The sequence below is a fragment of the Dendrobates tinctorius genome, unplaced genomic scaffold, assembly GCF_039654945.1.
Source record: "Dendrobates tinctorius isolate UK_male_01 unplaced genomic scaffold, ASM3965494v1 ptg000047l, whole genome shotgun sequence".
Classification (NCBI taxonomy): domain Eukaryota; kingdom Metazoa; phylum Chordata; class Amphibia; order Anura; family Dendrobatidae; genus Dendrobates; species Dendrobates tinctorius.
In genome coordinates this window covers 11,999,799-12,018,367 of record NW_027361715.1, presented here as the reverse complement: position 1 = coordinate 12,018,367, position 18,569 = coordinate 11,999,799, and the positions used below count along the sequence as shown (strand labels likewise).

The 18,569-nt window shown below is 45.9% G+C and overlaps 1 protein-coding gene across 1 annotated transcript in view; it reads left to right on the top strand.

Annotated features, from left to right (window-relative positions):
- The first annotated feature begins 6,534 nt into the window (after window positions 1-6,534).
- Window positions 6,535-18,569, top strand: part of ATP6V0D1 (ATPase H+ transporting V0 subunit d1) — a 107,740-nt gene continuing 95,705 nt past the window's right edge. Inside the window, exon 1 of the mRNA XM_073576206.1 lies at window positions 6,535-6,823. Within this exon, the coding sequence (XP_073432307.1) occupies window positions 6,694-6,823 (130 nt within the window). The 5' untranslated portion in view covers window positions 6,535-6,693. The remainder of the gene's footprint in view (window positions 6,824-18,569) is intronic.

The window sequence follows — 18,569 nt, the reverse complement described above, 5'->3', positions numbered from 1 at the left end:
TTTGTTTCTGGTGTCCTTCGACAGCTCTTTGGTGTTCACCATAGTGGAGCTTGGAGTGTGACTGTTTGAGGTTGTGGACAGGTGTCTTTTAGACCGGGGGTCACACTTGCGAGTGCGATGTGAGAAACTCCTGCGAGTCTCTTGCATCAATACCCGGCACTTGGGACCGGAGTGTGTGACTGCAGAGAAACACATGCAGCCGCACACTCCGATCCCGAGTGCAAGCGGCACTGCCGGGTATTGATGTGCGACTTTCTTGCATCACACTCGCAAGTGTGACCCCGGTCTTATACTGATAACAAGTTCAAACAAGTGACATTGCTGCAGGTAATGAGTGGATGGCAGAGGAGCCTCTGAAAGAAGAAGTTACAGGTCTGTGAGAGCCAGAAATCTTGCATGTTTTTAGGTGACCAAATACTTATTTTCCACCATAATTTAAAAAAATACATCTTGGCAAATCAGACAAGGTGATTTTCTGGATTTGTTTTCTCATTTTGACTCTCATTGTTGTGGTCTACCTATGATGTCAATTACAGGCCTCTCTCATCTTTGGGAGAAGAGAACTTGCAAAATTGGTGGCTGACTAAATACTTTCCCCCCCCACTGTATATGCCTTCATGTTCAGTCTCCTCATTCACCTTCTCTGCTCTCTACCTACGTAAACTGGCATAGTTAATCACGTTCTCTATGTGGTACTCTAACACTAGTTTTAATTTTTCAACCTTTTATTTTTTAATTATGATATTCTTATTCGAATCATCCTCTACGAACCCAGCAAGCGGATGCCTTGTGCATGTGAAGATGGTCTTGGATGATTTTTTTCCACAGGCCCCCCACACTAATTGCGACATTTTGGGCTAGGTGAAGAGTGGTCATGCGGCGATTTTCCAAATTGGCGACCTACACTCGCTGGATGGTGTGTTTATCAATACAGTGGAGTCGCCCTGGAATTGAAGCAGTTTGCACCGAATTCCGACCACATTTGAACTGATGATGCCAGTTCTTGACTACATCATACGATGGGGAATGTTAGGGCTGGCGGAACGCACCAATAAATGATGGAATTGGGATGCGTTCGCAGCCCGGGGTCCACCGTGCAGAGATGGTAGACTGCTGCTCAGTAATGGCAGAATAGCAAACACACTTGGGTTAACTTCACCCGGTGAGTAGGAGGCAGATCCTGTTGCTTCACAGGGCCACGATACCGCAGTGAACGCTAGAGTCTTGGTCACAGGAGACTGCTCCAAGGACACGGAGTTAGAGTCCCTCTAGACCCACTAGCGTTCGGTGCCGCAACTGCGACGCCAGGGAGAGACCCTTACTGAACGCTGTGCCCTGTTAACAGACACAGGGTGCAGCTGATAGAATACCGCACGAAGTCCGTACAGCGCAGCTCTGGCAGATGCCACTAACCAGCCTAAGCTTTGGTCTGGAAAGCGCATTAATGGCACACGGCGCCGCTCTGATATTGCTGAACGTGCGGTACCGTAGTGCCTAATGTAGCATGGTGCACACTGGCGCTAGCATGTGATAGGAGCTGGAGGCACTGCGGCGCTAGGCAGTGGCACTACAAGGCGCTGACTCGAGACTCTAAACCCTACTAACATGCGTATCAGAGGGAAGGAGTTTCATAATGAGTCAGTCAGCGGTTCACAAGCATCCATCATCACACACACTACTACAAGTTACAGACTATACTAGCGCGTGGCCGAGCGGCCATGCAAACCTTTTGTAGCAGCGTCCTTCCGGGACCTTCCTGATGGTCCAATCTGAGCTGGAGAAGGACCTGAGCGTGTGTCCCCGACCTCCAATGTCCCATGGGCATGCTCAGAAGGCTGCAAAAAGGACTTAGCCTCTGGAGTTGCTCGCTAGTGCGGATTGCCAAAGCTGACCCAGAGGTGGCAGCAGCAACCAACCTGACCGCACTAGCTTGAGCAAGAAGCTGGAAACCATATCTTTGCTGAGCAGGCTCCTCTGCGACTGGGACTGCATCAACTGTTATTCACTGTCCTATTAAGGGAATAGAAGAATCCAGGATATCTATAAACAGAAAGATCGTGAGGAAACACTTAGCTAACCTAAATTAATTCAAGTCTCCAGGTCCAGATGAATTACACCCCAGAGTACTGAAGGAGATAGCAGAAGAAATTTTTGAACCCCTCTCCATAATCTTTGAAAATTCTTGGAGAACAGGAGAAGTGCCAGAAGACTGGAGAAGAGCAAATGTTGTTCCTATCTTCAAAAAGGGGAAGAAGGTGGACCCAGGCAACTATAGGCCGGTGAGTCTGACTTCTATACCAGGAAAGATCTTTGAACAAATTATTAAACAACATGTATGTCAATACCTGGATAAGAATGAAGTGATTAAACAGAGTCAGCATGGGTTTGTAACTAATAAGTCATGTCAGACTAACTTAATTTCCTTCTATGACGGTATCACTGATTGGGTAGATCAAGGAAATGCTGTAGATATAGTATATCTTGACTTCAGCAAAGCATTTGACAAAGTCTCTCATACAATCCTTATTGAAAAAATGACTAAGTATGGAATGGACAAGGCAACTGTTAGGTGGATTCATAACTGGCTTAGTGATCGGACCCAAAGAGTGGTCGTAAATGGCTGCACATCCAGTTGGAAGAATGTCTCAAGTGGGGTACCTCAGGGCTCTGTCCTGGGCCCTGTATTGTTCAACATCTTTATCAACGATTTAGATGAAGGAATTGAGGGTAAACTGAATAAATTTGCTGATGACACAAAGCTAGGAGGGATAGCTAATACTAGAGAAGAGAGAGAGAGGATTCAAAAAGATTTAAATAAACTGGAGAAGTGGGCAGCAACTAACAGAATGGTTTTTAACAGGGAGAAATGCAAAGTACTACATCTGGGCAATAAAAATGAAAAAAGCATATATAGAATGGGAGGAATAGGGCTAAGTGACAGCACATGTGAAAAAGACTTGGGTATACTAATAGATCACAGACTGAATATGAGTCAACAGTGTGATGCAGCAGCAAAAAAAGGCAAATGCAATTCTAGGATGTATTAACAGAAGCATACAGTCTAGATCACGTGAAGTCATTATTTCCCTCTACTCCTCTTTGGTCAGACCTCATCTGGAATATTGTGTCCAGTTTTGGGCACCACATTTTAAAAAAGACATCAACAAACTGGAGCAAGTTCAGAAAAGAGCGACCAGAATGGTGACCGGTCTGCAAACCCTGTCTTATGAGGAAAGGTTGCAGGATATGGGAATGTTTAGTTTGCAAAAGAGAAGACTGAGAGGAGACTTAATAGCTGTCTACAAATAACTAAAGGGCTGTCACATTGTAGAAGGATCAACTTTATTCTCATTTGCACAAGGAAAGACTAGAAGCAATAGGATGAAACTGAATGGGAGGAGACACAGATTAGATATTAGAAAAAACTTTTTGACAGTTAGAGTGATCAATGAGTGGAACAGGCTGCCACGAGAAGTGGTGAGTTCTCCTTCAATGGAAGTCTTCAAACAGAGGCTGGAAAGACATCTGACTGGGATGATTTAGCGAATCCTGCTTTGAGCAGGGGGTTGGACCAGATGGCCCAGGAGGTCCCTTCCAACTCTACGATTCTATTCTATGATTCTATGACTGAATGGGAGAAGGCAAGGCTCGAGATTCCTCCTGTGCAGAGGCAGGAATCATCACCATAAACCTTTTTCATCTCATCAAACATCTCCTTTGGTGTGCAGCCTTTCAAGTAAAGGAACTTGATGACTGCTCTGCATTCCACTGGGTCCATTGTCAAACCTCACACCCCTTCAGCACCAGTAAAATCAAGACTGTTATCAGTTCTGAGTTGCAAATTGGCACGTAACCTATAGAGACTTATATCATTACACACGTGCAGTTTCAGCGTCCTGTGATAATGCCATTATTGTCTATAAAACAAGATCACCCATTTATAGTGGAATCCATTTGCAGCACCACTAATCTTATCTTTGGTAAGGCTTGATTGTGGGATGATTTATGCACCCATTTATTTAGCATATTAAATTTATAACACTTAGACTTCTAACCCTTTGACTGCACAGCACTTCAGTCACATATTCCACATTTAGAGGACCACATATTGGGCCCTTGAGTTTTGTCTTATGGGATATACCCCATTGTAACTTCTATATAGGGCTACTTAACTGATGCATATTTATAAACAACAATTTTTCATCTAAACCAAGGGTTTCCTTATGGTTACTGAACCGTATTAGCCCATTATTTTGTGGATAGGACTGGAGTTCCCCCTACTGCGCATGCTGTTGTTCTTTGTTTTGTGTCACTTTAATCAATGGTTTTTTATTATTCTATAATAAAGTTTATTTTTTTTTTTAAATTTCACATATGGCTCTCCTCTTTCGGCTAGTCTCTAATATAAGTCAGAATTTAGTTATATATTGTTGGAAGTGCTATAGTCTATGTAATAACAGACACTACCGAATAAATACATTGTAAGGAGCCGAGGCTGCGTCCTATAGTGCAGGCGGCAGCTGTGTTACCCAATTACATCCCTTTAACGTCTTAATAAAAAGAGAATCGGGAGGCTTCTTTAAGTGTGTAGTGGCATTAACATACTCAGCTCCTGCTGCTCTCTCCGGTGCCCAGCGCCGTTCTGCTCCTCTTCTCAGCGAGATCATCACCAGTGCGACGGCCTAGCTCACTATGTGTAGCCTGGAAGCCTCTTACAATGCAAGTCTATGTATCCTCCATACACTTACATGGTAGAAGACACATCCGGGTCACACAGAGCATCGCCTGACAGTCTGCAGAGCGGAGCCATCACTCAAGAGGAAAGAACGGGGCTGGATCCCGGAGCAGGCGGCGGTAGAGGATGTATATGAATATTCAGACACATTTAATAAAAAAAAAAAAAAATCAAACATTTATAAAAAGGGCTTCTTTAAATTCTCCTCTCAAGGGTGAAAAAATGAACCACCGTAGTGGTCGGCCATCCTGCCCCTTGCGTAACATAAATGCAGGGTGCTGATGGCTCGCGCTGGCCCCCCTGCAGGCCACGGCTTGGCTTCCTTCATCATCACGCAGTATTATTACGATATTGATGACTTAGTTGGTGGGTGATGTGAACAAAAATGGAGGGCAAAACTGAAAAGAGGGGTTCACCAAAGACTAGTCAAAAAATATGTGACTGAAAAAAAGAACAAAGCGACCAGCCTATGAATAGGGAACACCACGTGTATGAGTAAAAAATGTATGAAGTTTATTGAATACATCCAACACAGATATGGAATAACACAGACTCCATAAAAACATGTGGAAAAGTGGGAAGTCAAATCATGAAATAATGATATGATAAACCTCCCACATCAACAGACCCCACAGACAATGTATGAGTGAGCACTATAAAGTGTCTAATGAGGAACAGTCTCTAAAACAAACAAATGAAAAAAGGCATTAAACATGAAAAATCAAAATGCCTGACTGGTTTGGAAAGAGAACTATTCCCAGCACCATGAATATATTAAGCACATATGAAACCCCTGAACTGGCACCTATGTACTCACTGATGTAGTTAATGAGCACACACTCCTGTGGACTGCATATAACAAAAAAAAAAAAAAAAAAAAAAAAAAAAAAAATATATATATTGAGCAAATAAATACAAGAATGGAAAAATATAAAGAGCCCATATGGGACAGCAGTACTAATGCCCTTGCACCTCTAATAAGGTCGTTGCAGACATACCGACCACAAATGGCAGAGACAATGAAGGCAGAAAAGGTCAAATAAACCAAAGCTCCATAATATGCCAGTGCATATGAAAACTAAAGTGCCTGGTGCTTCTGTGGGATGAGTGTGCGGGGGGAGCAAACCCAGTTACTTGGTGATCACGCGCTGACTGGCGCAAGTCTCCTAAGGGATATAATAATAATAATAATAATAATAATAATAGGAAAAAAAAAAAACCTTCAAAATCAGCGCCATAAATCCTAAAAATATTTAAACACATGAACACGTCACGCAGCACCACACACACAACCACCCGAAGCAATACGACACGGGCGTATGAGAGAAAACCTAAACAGCGGAATTATTTTCACCTCAGAAAAAAAAAAATGGAATAAAAAGCTGAAAAAGTCGTAGAGAAGCGACGGTGAAATAAAACCAAGCAGGTCTCCGATATATCTACAAGCTGTGGACCCCCAAATCACCACACTGCCCCCCCCCAGGCGGGGATACCAGCTCAGGACTACCAGCACTGCCCAGAGCACGTCCGCCAAGGTCACGTGCTCCTAGGCCCCCCTGATCTCATCCTTCATGCTAGTGTGAATACACTCATGCGACACAAGTAATCGCTGCGTGCAACAACTGAAGCCATAAGCAGCCTCTCTCTCAGCTTCTGCCCCCCCACAATCCCTCTCTCGCTGCTTTCCAGAGTTTGCTTCTGCGTGTCAAGCCTCGTTTTACGTCCGCGTTTCTAATAGGGTGATGCGCCTGACGTCACACCACAGCTAGTCCGCTGATTGGCTCTTCCCTAATCGCTCTCTCTTCCTCCACCATGGCAGCAGGGTCGTCATGTGACAGGGGGCGCTGAGCTCACGTGACTCCACCCGTGTCCTCGGGCCCTGGTAGCCGCTGTAGTGACGTCAGCCATCCTTCTGAGCGGAGACCGAGCTGTCCCTCTCCGCCGCCATCGCCTCAGTCATGATGTCCTTCTCTGAGCTTTACTTCAATGTGGACAGCGGCTACCTGGAAGGCCTGGTCCGCGGTTTCAAGGCCGGGCTCCTGTCCCAGGGAGACTACCTGAACCTGGTGCAGTGTGAGACGCTGGAGGGTGAGAGATGTGCCGCTCCCGGTGTATGGGGGGGGACAGTGGCCGGCAGTCAGCAGAGGCAGTTATGTGATCGGTGAGGACAGCAGCGTAATGTGTACAGGGCCATGTCCTCTGCATCCTGCATCCATCATTGTCAGGCGGGGCGATAACCCCCCCATCTCGGTTGTCAGGCGGGGCGATAACCCCCCCATCTCGGTTGTCAGGCGGGGCGATAACCCCCCCATCTCGGTTGTCAGGCGGGGCGATAACCCCCCCCCCATCGCGCTTGTCAGGCGGGGCGATAACCCCCCCCCATCGCGGTTGTCAGGCGGGGCGATAACCCCACTCCTATCGCGGTTGTCAGGCGGGGCGATAACCCCCCCACCGCGGTTGTCAGGCGGGGCGATAACCCCCCCCACCGCGGTTGTCAGGCGGGGCGATAACCCCCCCCATCGCGGTTGTCAGGCGGGGCGATAACCCCACTCCTATCGCGGTTGTCAGGCGGGGCGATAACCCCCCCACCGCGGTTGTCAGGCGGGGCGATAACCCCCCCACCGCGGTTGTCAGGCGGGGCGATAACCCCCCTCCCATCGCGGTTGTCAGGTGGGGCGATAACCCCCCTCCTATCGCGGTTGTCAGGTGGGGCGATAACCCCCCCATCGCGGTTGTCAGGCGGGGCGATAAACCCCCCCATCGCGGTTGTCAGGCGGGGCGATAACACCCCCCCCACCGCGGTTGTCAGGCGGGGCGATAACCCCCCCATCGCGGTTGTCAGGCGGGGCGATCCCCCCACCGCGGTTGTCAGGCGGGGCGATCCCCCCACCGCGGTTGTCAGGCGGGGCGATCCCCCCACCGCGGTTGTCAGGCGGGGCGATAACGTCCCCCATCGCGGTTGTCAGGCGGGGCGATAACCCCCCCATCGCGGTTGTCAGGCGGGGCGATAACCCCCCCCATCGCGGTTGTAATTAACCCTTAAAGTTAGTCTCATCTGTCTTCAGGAGCGCACTGCCCCTCTGCCTCCGGACTTCCTTGCCGGGGGGGCTGCGCGCTCCTGAGGATTGATAGCTCAGACCAGGGTGAGCCACTGCCGGCTCTCCAGTGCTGCTTGCGGGAGTAGCTTAGTCTCTGCCGCCACAGAGCAGCGCCGGATCTACTGATCTGATCAACGTCAGAGCAGCGCTTGCAAGCTCTATGGTGAAGAGCTCCCAGGCGCACCTCCCTTTCCCCACTCTTCTCCCATCCGTCTCCTGCTTTGTGTCCTCAGTACAGTGGACCCCAGTGATGGCACACCTTCAGGTAATCTCTCCAGTCCTGGTGGGCTCCCCGTGTGTTCATGGATGCCTGGTGATTTACCACATGTTCTGCTTTCTTCTCCATGTCGAAAATGTGAATGCAGGAAATCCTCATTGTCTGGTGACTCGGGACATTGGTGAAAATGAAACTGTGAACCAGGATCTGAGTCGTCACTTGTAGATCCTCATTCGTCCCATGTATATAGTGGTGTGAGCGCGTCCTGACAGAATGGTGGCAGATGGAGAGGACGGCTCTCTCCTCCGCCATTGTTTTCATCGATGTGGTGAGGGTGCAGCTGCCAGTGAATTTGAGACCCCGAGTTGGGAGGAAGTGAAGTGGTGCAGGCCGCTGTCTCCAGAACTTTAGATTGTGTCACTGGGCAGGAGCACCCGGATGTGGACCATGTGCCGCGCTTTACCCTGGTCTGATTTCCAAGAATGGACGATGTTTGGATGCTCAAAAGCTTGAGAATTTCCAGCAGATTTCTAGTGCAGGTTCTGTGTTAAAATCTGCAACAAATGACAGTATGAAAGTGGTAAAAATAATTCTAATAACCCCCGAGTATGCTGTTTTGTTGTTTTTTCTGTAAATCTACCATATGGATCCAGAGATATGGGCCTTTTTGTTTAGTGAAGTTTTTATCGCCTTTTTTAAGGGGTGCGTGGCTCACCGGATCCTCTGGGGCGTGTCTTTAGGCTGCTCTGCATTATTATCCTGTGAGCCACTCCCCTTTGTAAAAAACCTTAACAATTAGCACTAAATAAAAAGGCCCGTGTTTCAGGAGCGGTATGGTGGATTCACATAAAAGGAAAGTCGCAGCTATCTTGCTAGTGGGATTCCTGTGGTTGGCTGGCCGTGTGACATCATCAGGTGTTATAAGAGAAGCGATGCCACAGTGCTCGGCTCACTGACACCATTGCACAGCTTGTTTACACTTCGTATCGGGGGGAGAGAGTGCTTGTCTAGGCCTGTGCGTGCACAATATGACGAATCAGGCATGTTGTGGTGATACTGGGGCTGAAGCTGAGCCATCATAGTAAGAGAACTTCTGTGCTTTTATGTTTCTATGTGATACATTCTACGTTTAGCCTAGGGACAGCTGGAGCAGGGAGAATGGCTGAATACAGCCTCTAGGCAGGGCTTAAGGCTTTGCAGTCCCTTACTAAATATTTGATAAACTGCCGATTTTTTTTTTTTTTTTTTTTTTTTTCCCCCCCCCAAGTTTTCCCACCTACAAAGAATGGAGAGGTCTGTCATTTTTACCGTAGGTATAATTCAGATTCCAAAAATGAAAAACAGAAAATCACATTGCATGATTTTTACATAATTAATTTGCATGTTATTGCATGAAATAAGTATTTGATCACTGACCAACCAGCAAGACTTCTGGCTCTCACAGACCTGTTTTTCTTTAAGAAGCCCTCCTACTCTGCATTACCTGTATTAATTGCACCTGTTTGAACTTGTTGCCTGTATAAGACACCTGTTCACATACTGAATCACTCTCCAACCTCTCCACCATGAGCAAGACCAAAGAGTTGTCTAAGGACACCAGGGACAAAATTGTAGACCTGCATAAGGCTGGGATGGGCTACAGGACAATAGGCAAGCAGCTTGGTGAGAAGGCAACAACTGTTGGCACAATTGTTAGAAAATGGAAGAAACACAAGATGAATGTCAGTCTACCTCGGTGGTCTGAGGCTTCATGAATAATCTCGCCTTGCGGTGATAAGGATGAGAAGGGTCATGAATCAGGCTAGAACTACTCATGAGGACCTGGTCAATGACCTGAATGGAGCTGGGACCAAAGTCTCAAACATTACCGTTAGTAACACACTAACCTGTCATGGATTAAAATCCTGCAGGACATTCAAGACCAGCACATGTCCAGGCCTGTTTGAAGTTCGCCAGTGTCCATCTGGATGAGCCAGAGGAGGCATGGGAGAAGGTTATGTGGTCAGATGAGACCAAAATAGAACTTTTTCGTATCAACTTCACTCGCCATGTTTGGAGAAAGAAGAAGAATGAATACAACCTCAAGAACACCATCCCAACCGTGAAGCCAACAACCTCCTTTCTTCAGTAAGAGCATTGAAGATGGGTCGTCGCTGGGTCTTCCAGCATGACAATGACCCGAAACACACAGCCAGGGCAACTAAGGAGCGCTTCCGTAAGAAGCATTTCAAGGTCCTGGAGTGACCTAGCCTGTCTCCAGTCCAAGCACGGCTGCCTCTTGGAGGTGCATGGACGGGCACATCTGATGTCCAAGTGCATTCACAGCAACTTCGGTCTACGACGATGGCAGCTGAGTTTCCGATCTCTCTAGAAGTGATGGTAGACAATGACTTGATTACTAGAGGGGAAAAGAAGCGTTGTTCTGACTAATGGGATACATCTAATCCCAAACTGTATGTAATGGAGGAAAGGAAGTCTGTCTCTGCTCTGAGTCCTGGGGGGATGGAAGATACTGCTACTTACCGGTGGGGAGCACATGTATTACACTTGTTCCTTTGGTACCAAATCTCTCCCTGCTATCTCTGCTGATATTTCTTCAGGCCTGTCATCTACTTGTTACACTTTTTTATGAGGGGAAAGGTCTTGTTCCAACATTAACCCCTTTTACCCCCGATGGTGGTTTGCACCTTAATGACCAGGCCGATTTTTACAATTCTGTCCACTGTCTCTTTATGAGGTAATAACTCTGGATGTTTCAACGGATCCCACTGATCCTGACGTTCGTTTTTCGTGACACATTGTACTTCATGATAGCGGTAACATTTCTTCGATAAGACTTGATTTTATTTGTGAAAAAAACGGAAATTTGGTGAAAATTTTCAAAATTTCACAATTTTCAAAATTTGAATTTTCACGCCCTTAAATCACAGAGATGCGGCACACAAAATAGTTAATAAATAACATTTCCCACATGTCTACTTTACATCAGCACAATTTTGGAACAATTTTTTTTTTTGTTAGGAAGTTATAAGGGTTAAATTTTGACCAGCGATTTCTCATTTTTCCAACAAAATTTTCAACACCATTTTATTTTTAGGGACCACATCACATTTGAAGTCACTTTGAGGGGTCTATATGACAGAAAATGCCTAAAAGTGACACCATTCTAAAAACTTCACCCCTGAAGGTGGACAAAACCACATTCAAGAGGTTTATTAACCCTTCAGGTGCTTCACAGGAATTTTTGGAATGTGGGGAAAAAAAATTAACATGTAACTTTTTTTCACCAAAAATTTACGTCAGATCCATTTTTTTTTTTATTTTCCCAAGGGTAACAGAAGAAAATGGACCCCCAAATTTGTTGTGTAATTTCTCCAGAGCACGCCGATACCCCATATGAGGGAGAAAACCACTGTTTGGGCGCACGGCAGAGCTCGGAAGGGAAGGAGCGTCATTTGAGTTTTTGAATGCAAAATTTGCTGGAACAAATGACGGACCCCACATCGTGTTTGTGTGCCTAAACAGTGGAAATCTTCCACAAGTGACCCAATTTTGGAAACTAGACCCCTCAGGGAACTGATCTAGATGTGTGCTCAGCACAATGAACCCTCAGGTGCTTCACAGACGTACTATATGTAGATTTTACTGTTTTATGGTTTGCGGGTGCCATGACCCACTAGGAGGGACCCTGCGGCACCATAACAGCAGAACCCCCCCCCCCCATAAATGACCCCAATTTACAAGCGAAACCTCTCATTGAATTCATCTAGGGGTGCAGTGATCATGTTGACACCATGGGTGTGTCCTAGAATTTTATACCATTGGACGGTGAAGAAAAAATAATGACATTTTTACCACCAAAATGTTGTTTTAGCCCCAGATTTTACATTTTCACATAAGAGGTGGGTAAAAATGGCACCAAAATTTGTCCCACAATTTCTACTATATGTGGCTGTACATTGCTACTTAGCCATACGAAGAGACTCTGGAGGAACAGAGCGCTATTTGTCTCCTGGAGTGCAGATTTTCCTAGAACAGTTTGTGGACTCCATATACAAGGGTCCCCCAACTCCAGTCCTCAAGGCCCACCAACAGGTCATGGTTTCAGGATTTCTTTAGTATTGCTCAGGTGCTAATTGCTTCACCTGAGCAATACAAAGGAAATCCTGAAGACATGATCTGTTGGTGGGCCTTGAGGACTGCAGTTGGGGAACCCTGCCATATACATAGTCCCTAATTCCTAGAAGAGCAGAATTCCTCCTCAAGTCACCACTTTTTGGAAATTATACTCCTTGGGGCACTGATCTACAGGTGGAGTGACGATTTTGACTCCATGGGTATTTTCTAGAAATGAGCAGCAATGAATACTACACGACATGCTAAAACCAAAAGTACAACTCGTCCCGCAAAAAATAAGCCCTCACATGGCCATATTGACGGAAAATAAAAAAGTTATGGCTCTCGGAAGAAGGGGAGCAATAAACGAACATGCAAAACCGAAAAAAGGGGTTCAGCTTATATATTAGCCTTGTATTTTCTGTAGTTTTCGCAACTCCTGGACCGTATAGCTCCTTTATCAATCTTTAGTGGGAAAGCGTATGTTTATAGTATCATCCAATTACTCCTTAGTTACGTTATCCATGATTAGTGAGAAATGTTGTGTTTATAGTATGGTAAAACATTGGGTACCAGGAGAACCTTTGGCATATTTTATCCGGTGATGTATTTGTCCGATGTTGATCGTCTGAAGAGTTGGCCACTCCGCCAGAGGGTTACTATATCGAACAATAGAGCTTGTGTAATACTTTGTTATGCAAGCATTTGTTTCTAAACAAGATATAAGTTGGGGAAGACTTCAGCTAAGACAGAAGCCCTGTTAACCTGTGGACTAAAAAGGGGACGCCCAGGAATTTCTCTCTTCGCTGTTCTGCTTCTCACAGCCGATGTTCCCGGACAGATGATGTTCTACTCCTGGTGAAGTAGTAATCCGTCCTGCGTCAATAAGTACCAGGATGCGTGGACGTATTATTACTGCATATGTTGGAAAGGAGTTCCATTACTCTGTAGAACTCTCCCAAGTTCTCGGAACAATACTGTTATTTAAATTACTTTGTAGAACTCTGAAAAAAACTTAGCAAAAAAATAGTACGCCGCGCCATTGTTGCTTCACTGTATGGATCGGGCTCAAGAGTTTTGGTTGTCGCAACTATCGGGAAAAAACTAATAAAAGTTCTATGTATTCCAAAATGATATCTTCAGAGGCATCCAAACTATTGAAGGAGAAATATAGAAAAAAAAGTTTATAAATCTTTTGTTTTTAGAAAGTTCAGAGCCCCTGAAATAATAAGACACTCAGTGTTTGGTGTTACTATAACGATTATAATCGTTGGCTGTGCAAAAAAACTAAATAGTAACGTCTCCTAGTTAGAAAAAAAAAAAGCGTAAGAAACACTGCTATGAAAATGTATGAATTTTTTTTTTTTTTAAGGAAAAAACGCAACAAAAAATAGCATATTTGTGCGTGTCACCCGGCTTAGTCTCTGAGAATACTGTACTGCTGCCATCTTGTGGCAGCATGTGGTTACTTCACATGTAACATGTTTTGGCTGAAGATCTTGAGACTCACACAAATTTTGGTTTTCACCTTTCGCGGCTTCGGTGCTTTTTGATCTTTAGTCAGATGTTTGTAATAATAAGAGGCTTGTGGGTAGCAGCTGGGGATTGCTGGAGTAAGCCTGCTCTGATATATACCGTACTTCCATGCTCTGCACTACCATCGTGTGACACAAGGAGGCAGCACAGGACTTTAATATTAGAGAGGAAGGATGATTCTCATCAAAGTCAGTATCACCGGGAGACAGAGGAAGCTGTCACCGACAGCGACAATATTCCTAAGGAGGCAGCTGGAGAAAACCTGTCGAGTGACTGCAAGAGTCCTGCAGCGAGATGTGGCAGCAGCAATCACTAGGGATTGAGTTTTCACAGTAAGGAGCATATTAAACCCTGACGGTCTCCATGCTCAAATTCCAAGGTGTCCTCTCGGCTGACCCAGCCAGGGACGCTCTGCGGCTGCTTTGCTTCCTCTAACACTGGAAACCTGCAGCGTGTGGAGGACATGATGGATGCATTCAAGTATCAGGAAGGCCTAGGTGAAGACGTCATGCCTTCTGTGAGGAGCCTGGGCACCATGGACCTTCCAACCAAGGCTTGGCTTCAGGAATCCAGGAAGATTCTGCACTGGCTGTCACAGACATAAAAGACCACCATCTATAGACAGCTGTTTTATTTTTTACCCCATTTGCACAATTTTAATGTTACCCAGACTTTGGCTTCTTGACCATGTGGGGTCCTCACATTCCTCCTGTGCTATAGGATGGTGCAGGAGCCCCAGGACCATAAAAAGAAGATAAAGAACCATGATGTGTTACTATTGTGATGTGGAGCGCTGGACAATTTTTCCACCTTAGATCTGTGATATGGGCCTTGAATTGCAGTGCCATGTTTTAGCACTAGGTGGCAGGGCTGCACATAAATTGTTTCTGGAGCTCATTCTTCTTTATCTTTGCTGTATCCTTCTCTGAACACTAGATGGCAGCAGAGTCCTGTACTTCTGCGTCCCTCTCCCGGTGCCTGCTTTAGCGTCGGGCGAGACGTTTACAAAGGCTGTGGCCCTCTGCCCCGAAGATGAACCAGATGTGGGCCCTTGTGTATTGATGCTCCCCGCGCTTCTGCTTATCCTGCCCTGACCTCTCGTCTTCCATGTTTTCTTCCACAAGGGGCCGGAACAATGAATTAATGATTCTGCCCTCAGGATAAATCAGTTTATGATGTATTTATAGATGATGGTTATATTTCTGGGTCACAATGTTATCTCTTTGTTTTTAGCTTTGTATTTGTGAAACATCTTATGGGCGTAGATGATCACGTAATATTTATTTCCTAAACAGATTTTAGGCCGGTGTTTTCCCAGAGCTTCATACATCACCGGATCTTTCCCCAAACACCAGTGATTTCCAATGGGTGCAGTGATCATCTGCCCCGGCCATAGGCTGTCGTGACTTATCAGGAGTATTCTCAAGTTTGGAAGTTATCTCTTATCCATGAGAAAGGGGGTCAACTCCCCAATCCCGGGTGTCCGACCACTGGAACCCCACCAGTGCAGAGAAGCGGGGCCATTGTGAATAGAGCGGAGGTTGATCACTCTCATTGTTGCTCCATTCATTCAAATTGGAGTGCCAAAGACCAGCTGAGCTCTGTGCTCTATCCCCGGCGCCCCCATTAAAATTGAATGGAGCAGCAATGCACATGATCGACCTCCGCTCCACTCACTGGGACCTTCAGAGCCTTAGTTCTCAGGATCATTGAGCAACAAAACTGCTGAAAAGTGAGACTGGCCTTGCTGCCTGTAACAACCAAACAATGCTCAGATCCCATTTTTAAGCTCCTCTTGATAAGTGAAAGCTTTTTATCATCATTGCTATGGGTACATTTACCTTTTAGATGGTTTGAACAAATTTGCTCTGAAGAGTCATGGTGGGGTCTCGGTGACTACGGCATTATTCTTAGAGTAGCCACCTTCTTCAGAGCAAGAGTTGCCCCTTGGTGCATACTGACCTCTCCACTGCTCCAGCACTGAGTGTCGCTGACAGAGGCCACTGCCACCTACCTGGTGGTGTTGCTGCTAGAGACAATTGTTCATACCTGACTAGTTTAGGCCAATTAGTTGATCTGGCCAACTGCTGATCACGGGAGCTGGATACCCTTAATGCCCTTACTGCTTTTCTTCTTGGATTGCTTATCCCCCCTCCTGACTATTCGTATTCATCTTCTGTTCTCCTGCTCAGCTTACAAGATAAAGTGCAGTACTCCTCTGGGACCACTAAGCTATGGCTGCTGTGCATCGCTTACATCCGGCCGTTGCCCGAACAGCTGATCAGTGGGGGTGTTGGATTAACATTTTCTGTCATTAGTGAGATACACTTTTGTTTACAGCTTGTTGCCTAGGAGACCGACCACCATAGATTCACAGCATTTCTTTTCTATTGAGCTTATCAGCACTGTCCTGAAGCCGGCCAGGATTGCAGGAGCGTGGACCTTCTAATCCCAGACATGTTTAGCGCAGGGCTTAAAAGCGAGACAGCAGCGGTGGTCCTCTGAACCAGCTGAGAAGAAAAGTGTTCATACCCCAAGAACTGCTGCAAAAAACTGCTCGTGTTCACTCTCTGTATCTGGAAATGATGAGAATAGCCCTTTTAGTCTTCTCTTGGTTCTACGTGAAGTCCATTCCAACAATCGCCGGGCAGAATTTAGGGTCCGAAGGCATTTACCACCTTGAGATGACTCGTATCAATTTTCATTCCTGACATTCTAGGGTTTAGTGTATCCAATATATGTGGTGGTGGTAATGGCAGACCCTGCTCCTGTTTCCAGGATCCCCATCACTAAGTGTCACTCCACATTTGTTGTCATTTTTAATACTCATGTTTATATTGTAACAAAAGACTGATGCAAACTGGAGCATTTAAAAAAGGATATATTTTCTAACATATACTTTGTCTCCTGACTTGGAGTGTCAGGAGATCTTATGAGTAGTGCTGAGCGAACGTGATCGGGTAAGGTGTTATCTGAACATGCTCAGGTGCTCACCAAGTGTCTTCGGCATGCTTGAAAAGTATGTTCGAGTCCCCGCGGCTGCATGTCTCACCACTGGCCCACAGCTGCGACACATACAGGCATTGCCTCACAAACAGGCTCTTGTAACTACTCTGAATGGGGTTGTCTGGTCTAAATGACAAGTCTGCAGTCACTCTGTGTGCTGCAGACTTGTGAATCCCCCCAGCGCACACACTGCGCTGCGAGGATTTGCCGTTGTCTGTCCCGGGAACGAGGGCCAAGTATGCGACATGCTTACTCCCGGGCAGAACTAGCCTTGTGGGCGTGAGATCGCTTCATGCAAGTGTTCTCTTTAAGAGCATGTTCACATGGAGTTTTTGTAGCAGAAGCTGCGCATAAACTCTCCAAAACATTCTCAAACACTTGGACTTTCCATTTCAAAATCTCATAAAAAAGACTCGGATATTGATGACCTATGACGGCCTTATACTCGGACGATGATCTCATCGCAGTGCTCGGACTGGCCGGCGGCTCTCCTGACCCAACTGTGACAGCTGCATAGGAATACATGTTCTCACACTCTGCCCGGTAGACCTGCTGGCCAGTCCGAGCATTGCATTTCGATCCTCGTCCAAGCTAAACGGCCGTCTGACTCTCTCCCTTTAGGATTGTTCATCGGTATCTGATCAGTCACCTGGCAAACCCTACTGATCAGCTGGGTGCAGACAGCTGGAGCCAGGACCCCAGAGCTTTGTATGTTGGGTAGTGAGCTCGGATACTGCAGCTCAGCTCCTATCTAAAGTGAACCAGAGCTGAGCTGCAGCACCAGAGAGCGGTCACTATAGTGTATGGAGCTGTGATCTTCCAGTTTATTTCTGGCTACTGTGGGACCTGTGACCACCTGATTACTGGGCTGTTGGACCCTCATCCATCTCATATAGGTTACCCCCTCCAAATTGTGCTATACAGGACTTACTGTAAATGCAACATTTCTCAGTAGTGTAAACTCTGTCATTTGTTACAAAATAGTCAATTTACAAACTTTGCTTTGCTGAGCTTAGAGGACCAGGCGCCAGGTCATAAGTGGCCAGTTTTTTCTTATTTTATTCCCCCTGAGGGTTCCATTTTTTTGTGACTTCGCTATATGGTTTCAGAGAGAGAGGCCTTTTTATTTAGTGCTAACTTGTATGGTCTCTACCCAGTGAGTCATGCTCCCTTGTAATTATACAAAACCGAGAAAAATGAGCTAGAGTATAAGGTGGTATATGTGCACCGTAGAGGAGCATGTCCACACTGGCCAGACAGAACCTAAGATGGAAGCAAAATGGACAGATATCCTGCTGTTAGTAAGTAAAAAGCAAACCCTTAGTAAACACTGGTGTTTGATTTAAAAAAAAAAAAAAAGTGTAAAGGAAATCCCACCACTGCGTCAAGGTGCACCCAAATCGGGATTGTAAGGTTTTAATACTAGAAACAGTATAGGACTATCCCAATTTGGGTGCACCTTGTCGCGGTGGGGTGGCTTTTACTGTTTGGATTAAAAAAAAATAGTAAAAGCCATCCCACCGCGACAAGGTGCACCCAAATTGGGAAAGTCCTATACTGTTTCTAGTATTAAAACCTTACAATCCCGATTTGGGTGCACCTTGACGCAGTGGTGGGATTTCCTTTACACTTTTTTTTTTAATCAAAAAATAGCGTGTTTGCTTTTTACTTACAGCAGGGAATATGTTCATTTTGTTTCCATCTTAGGTTTTGTCTGGCCAGTGTGAACATGCTCCTATACATGTATGTACTATTACATTACAGCAGGGTACATGTTGGGTTTATTACAATATGGGCGGCACGGTGGCTCAGTGGTTAGCACTGTAGCCTTGCATTGCTGGGGTCCTGGGTTCAAAACCCA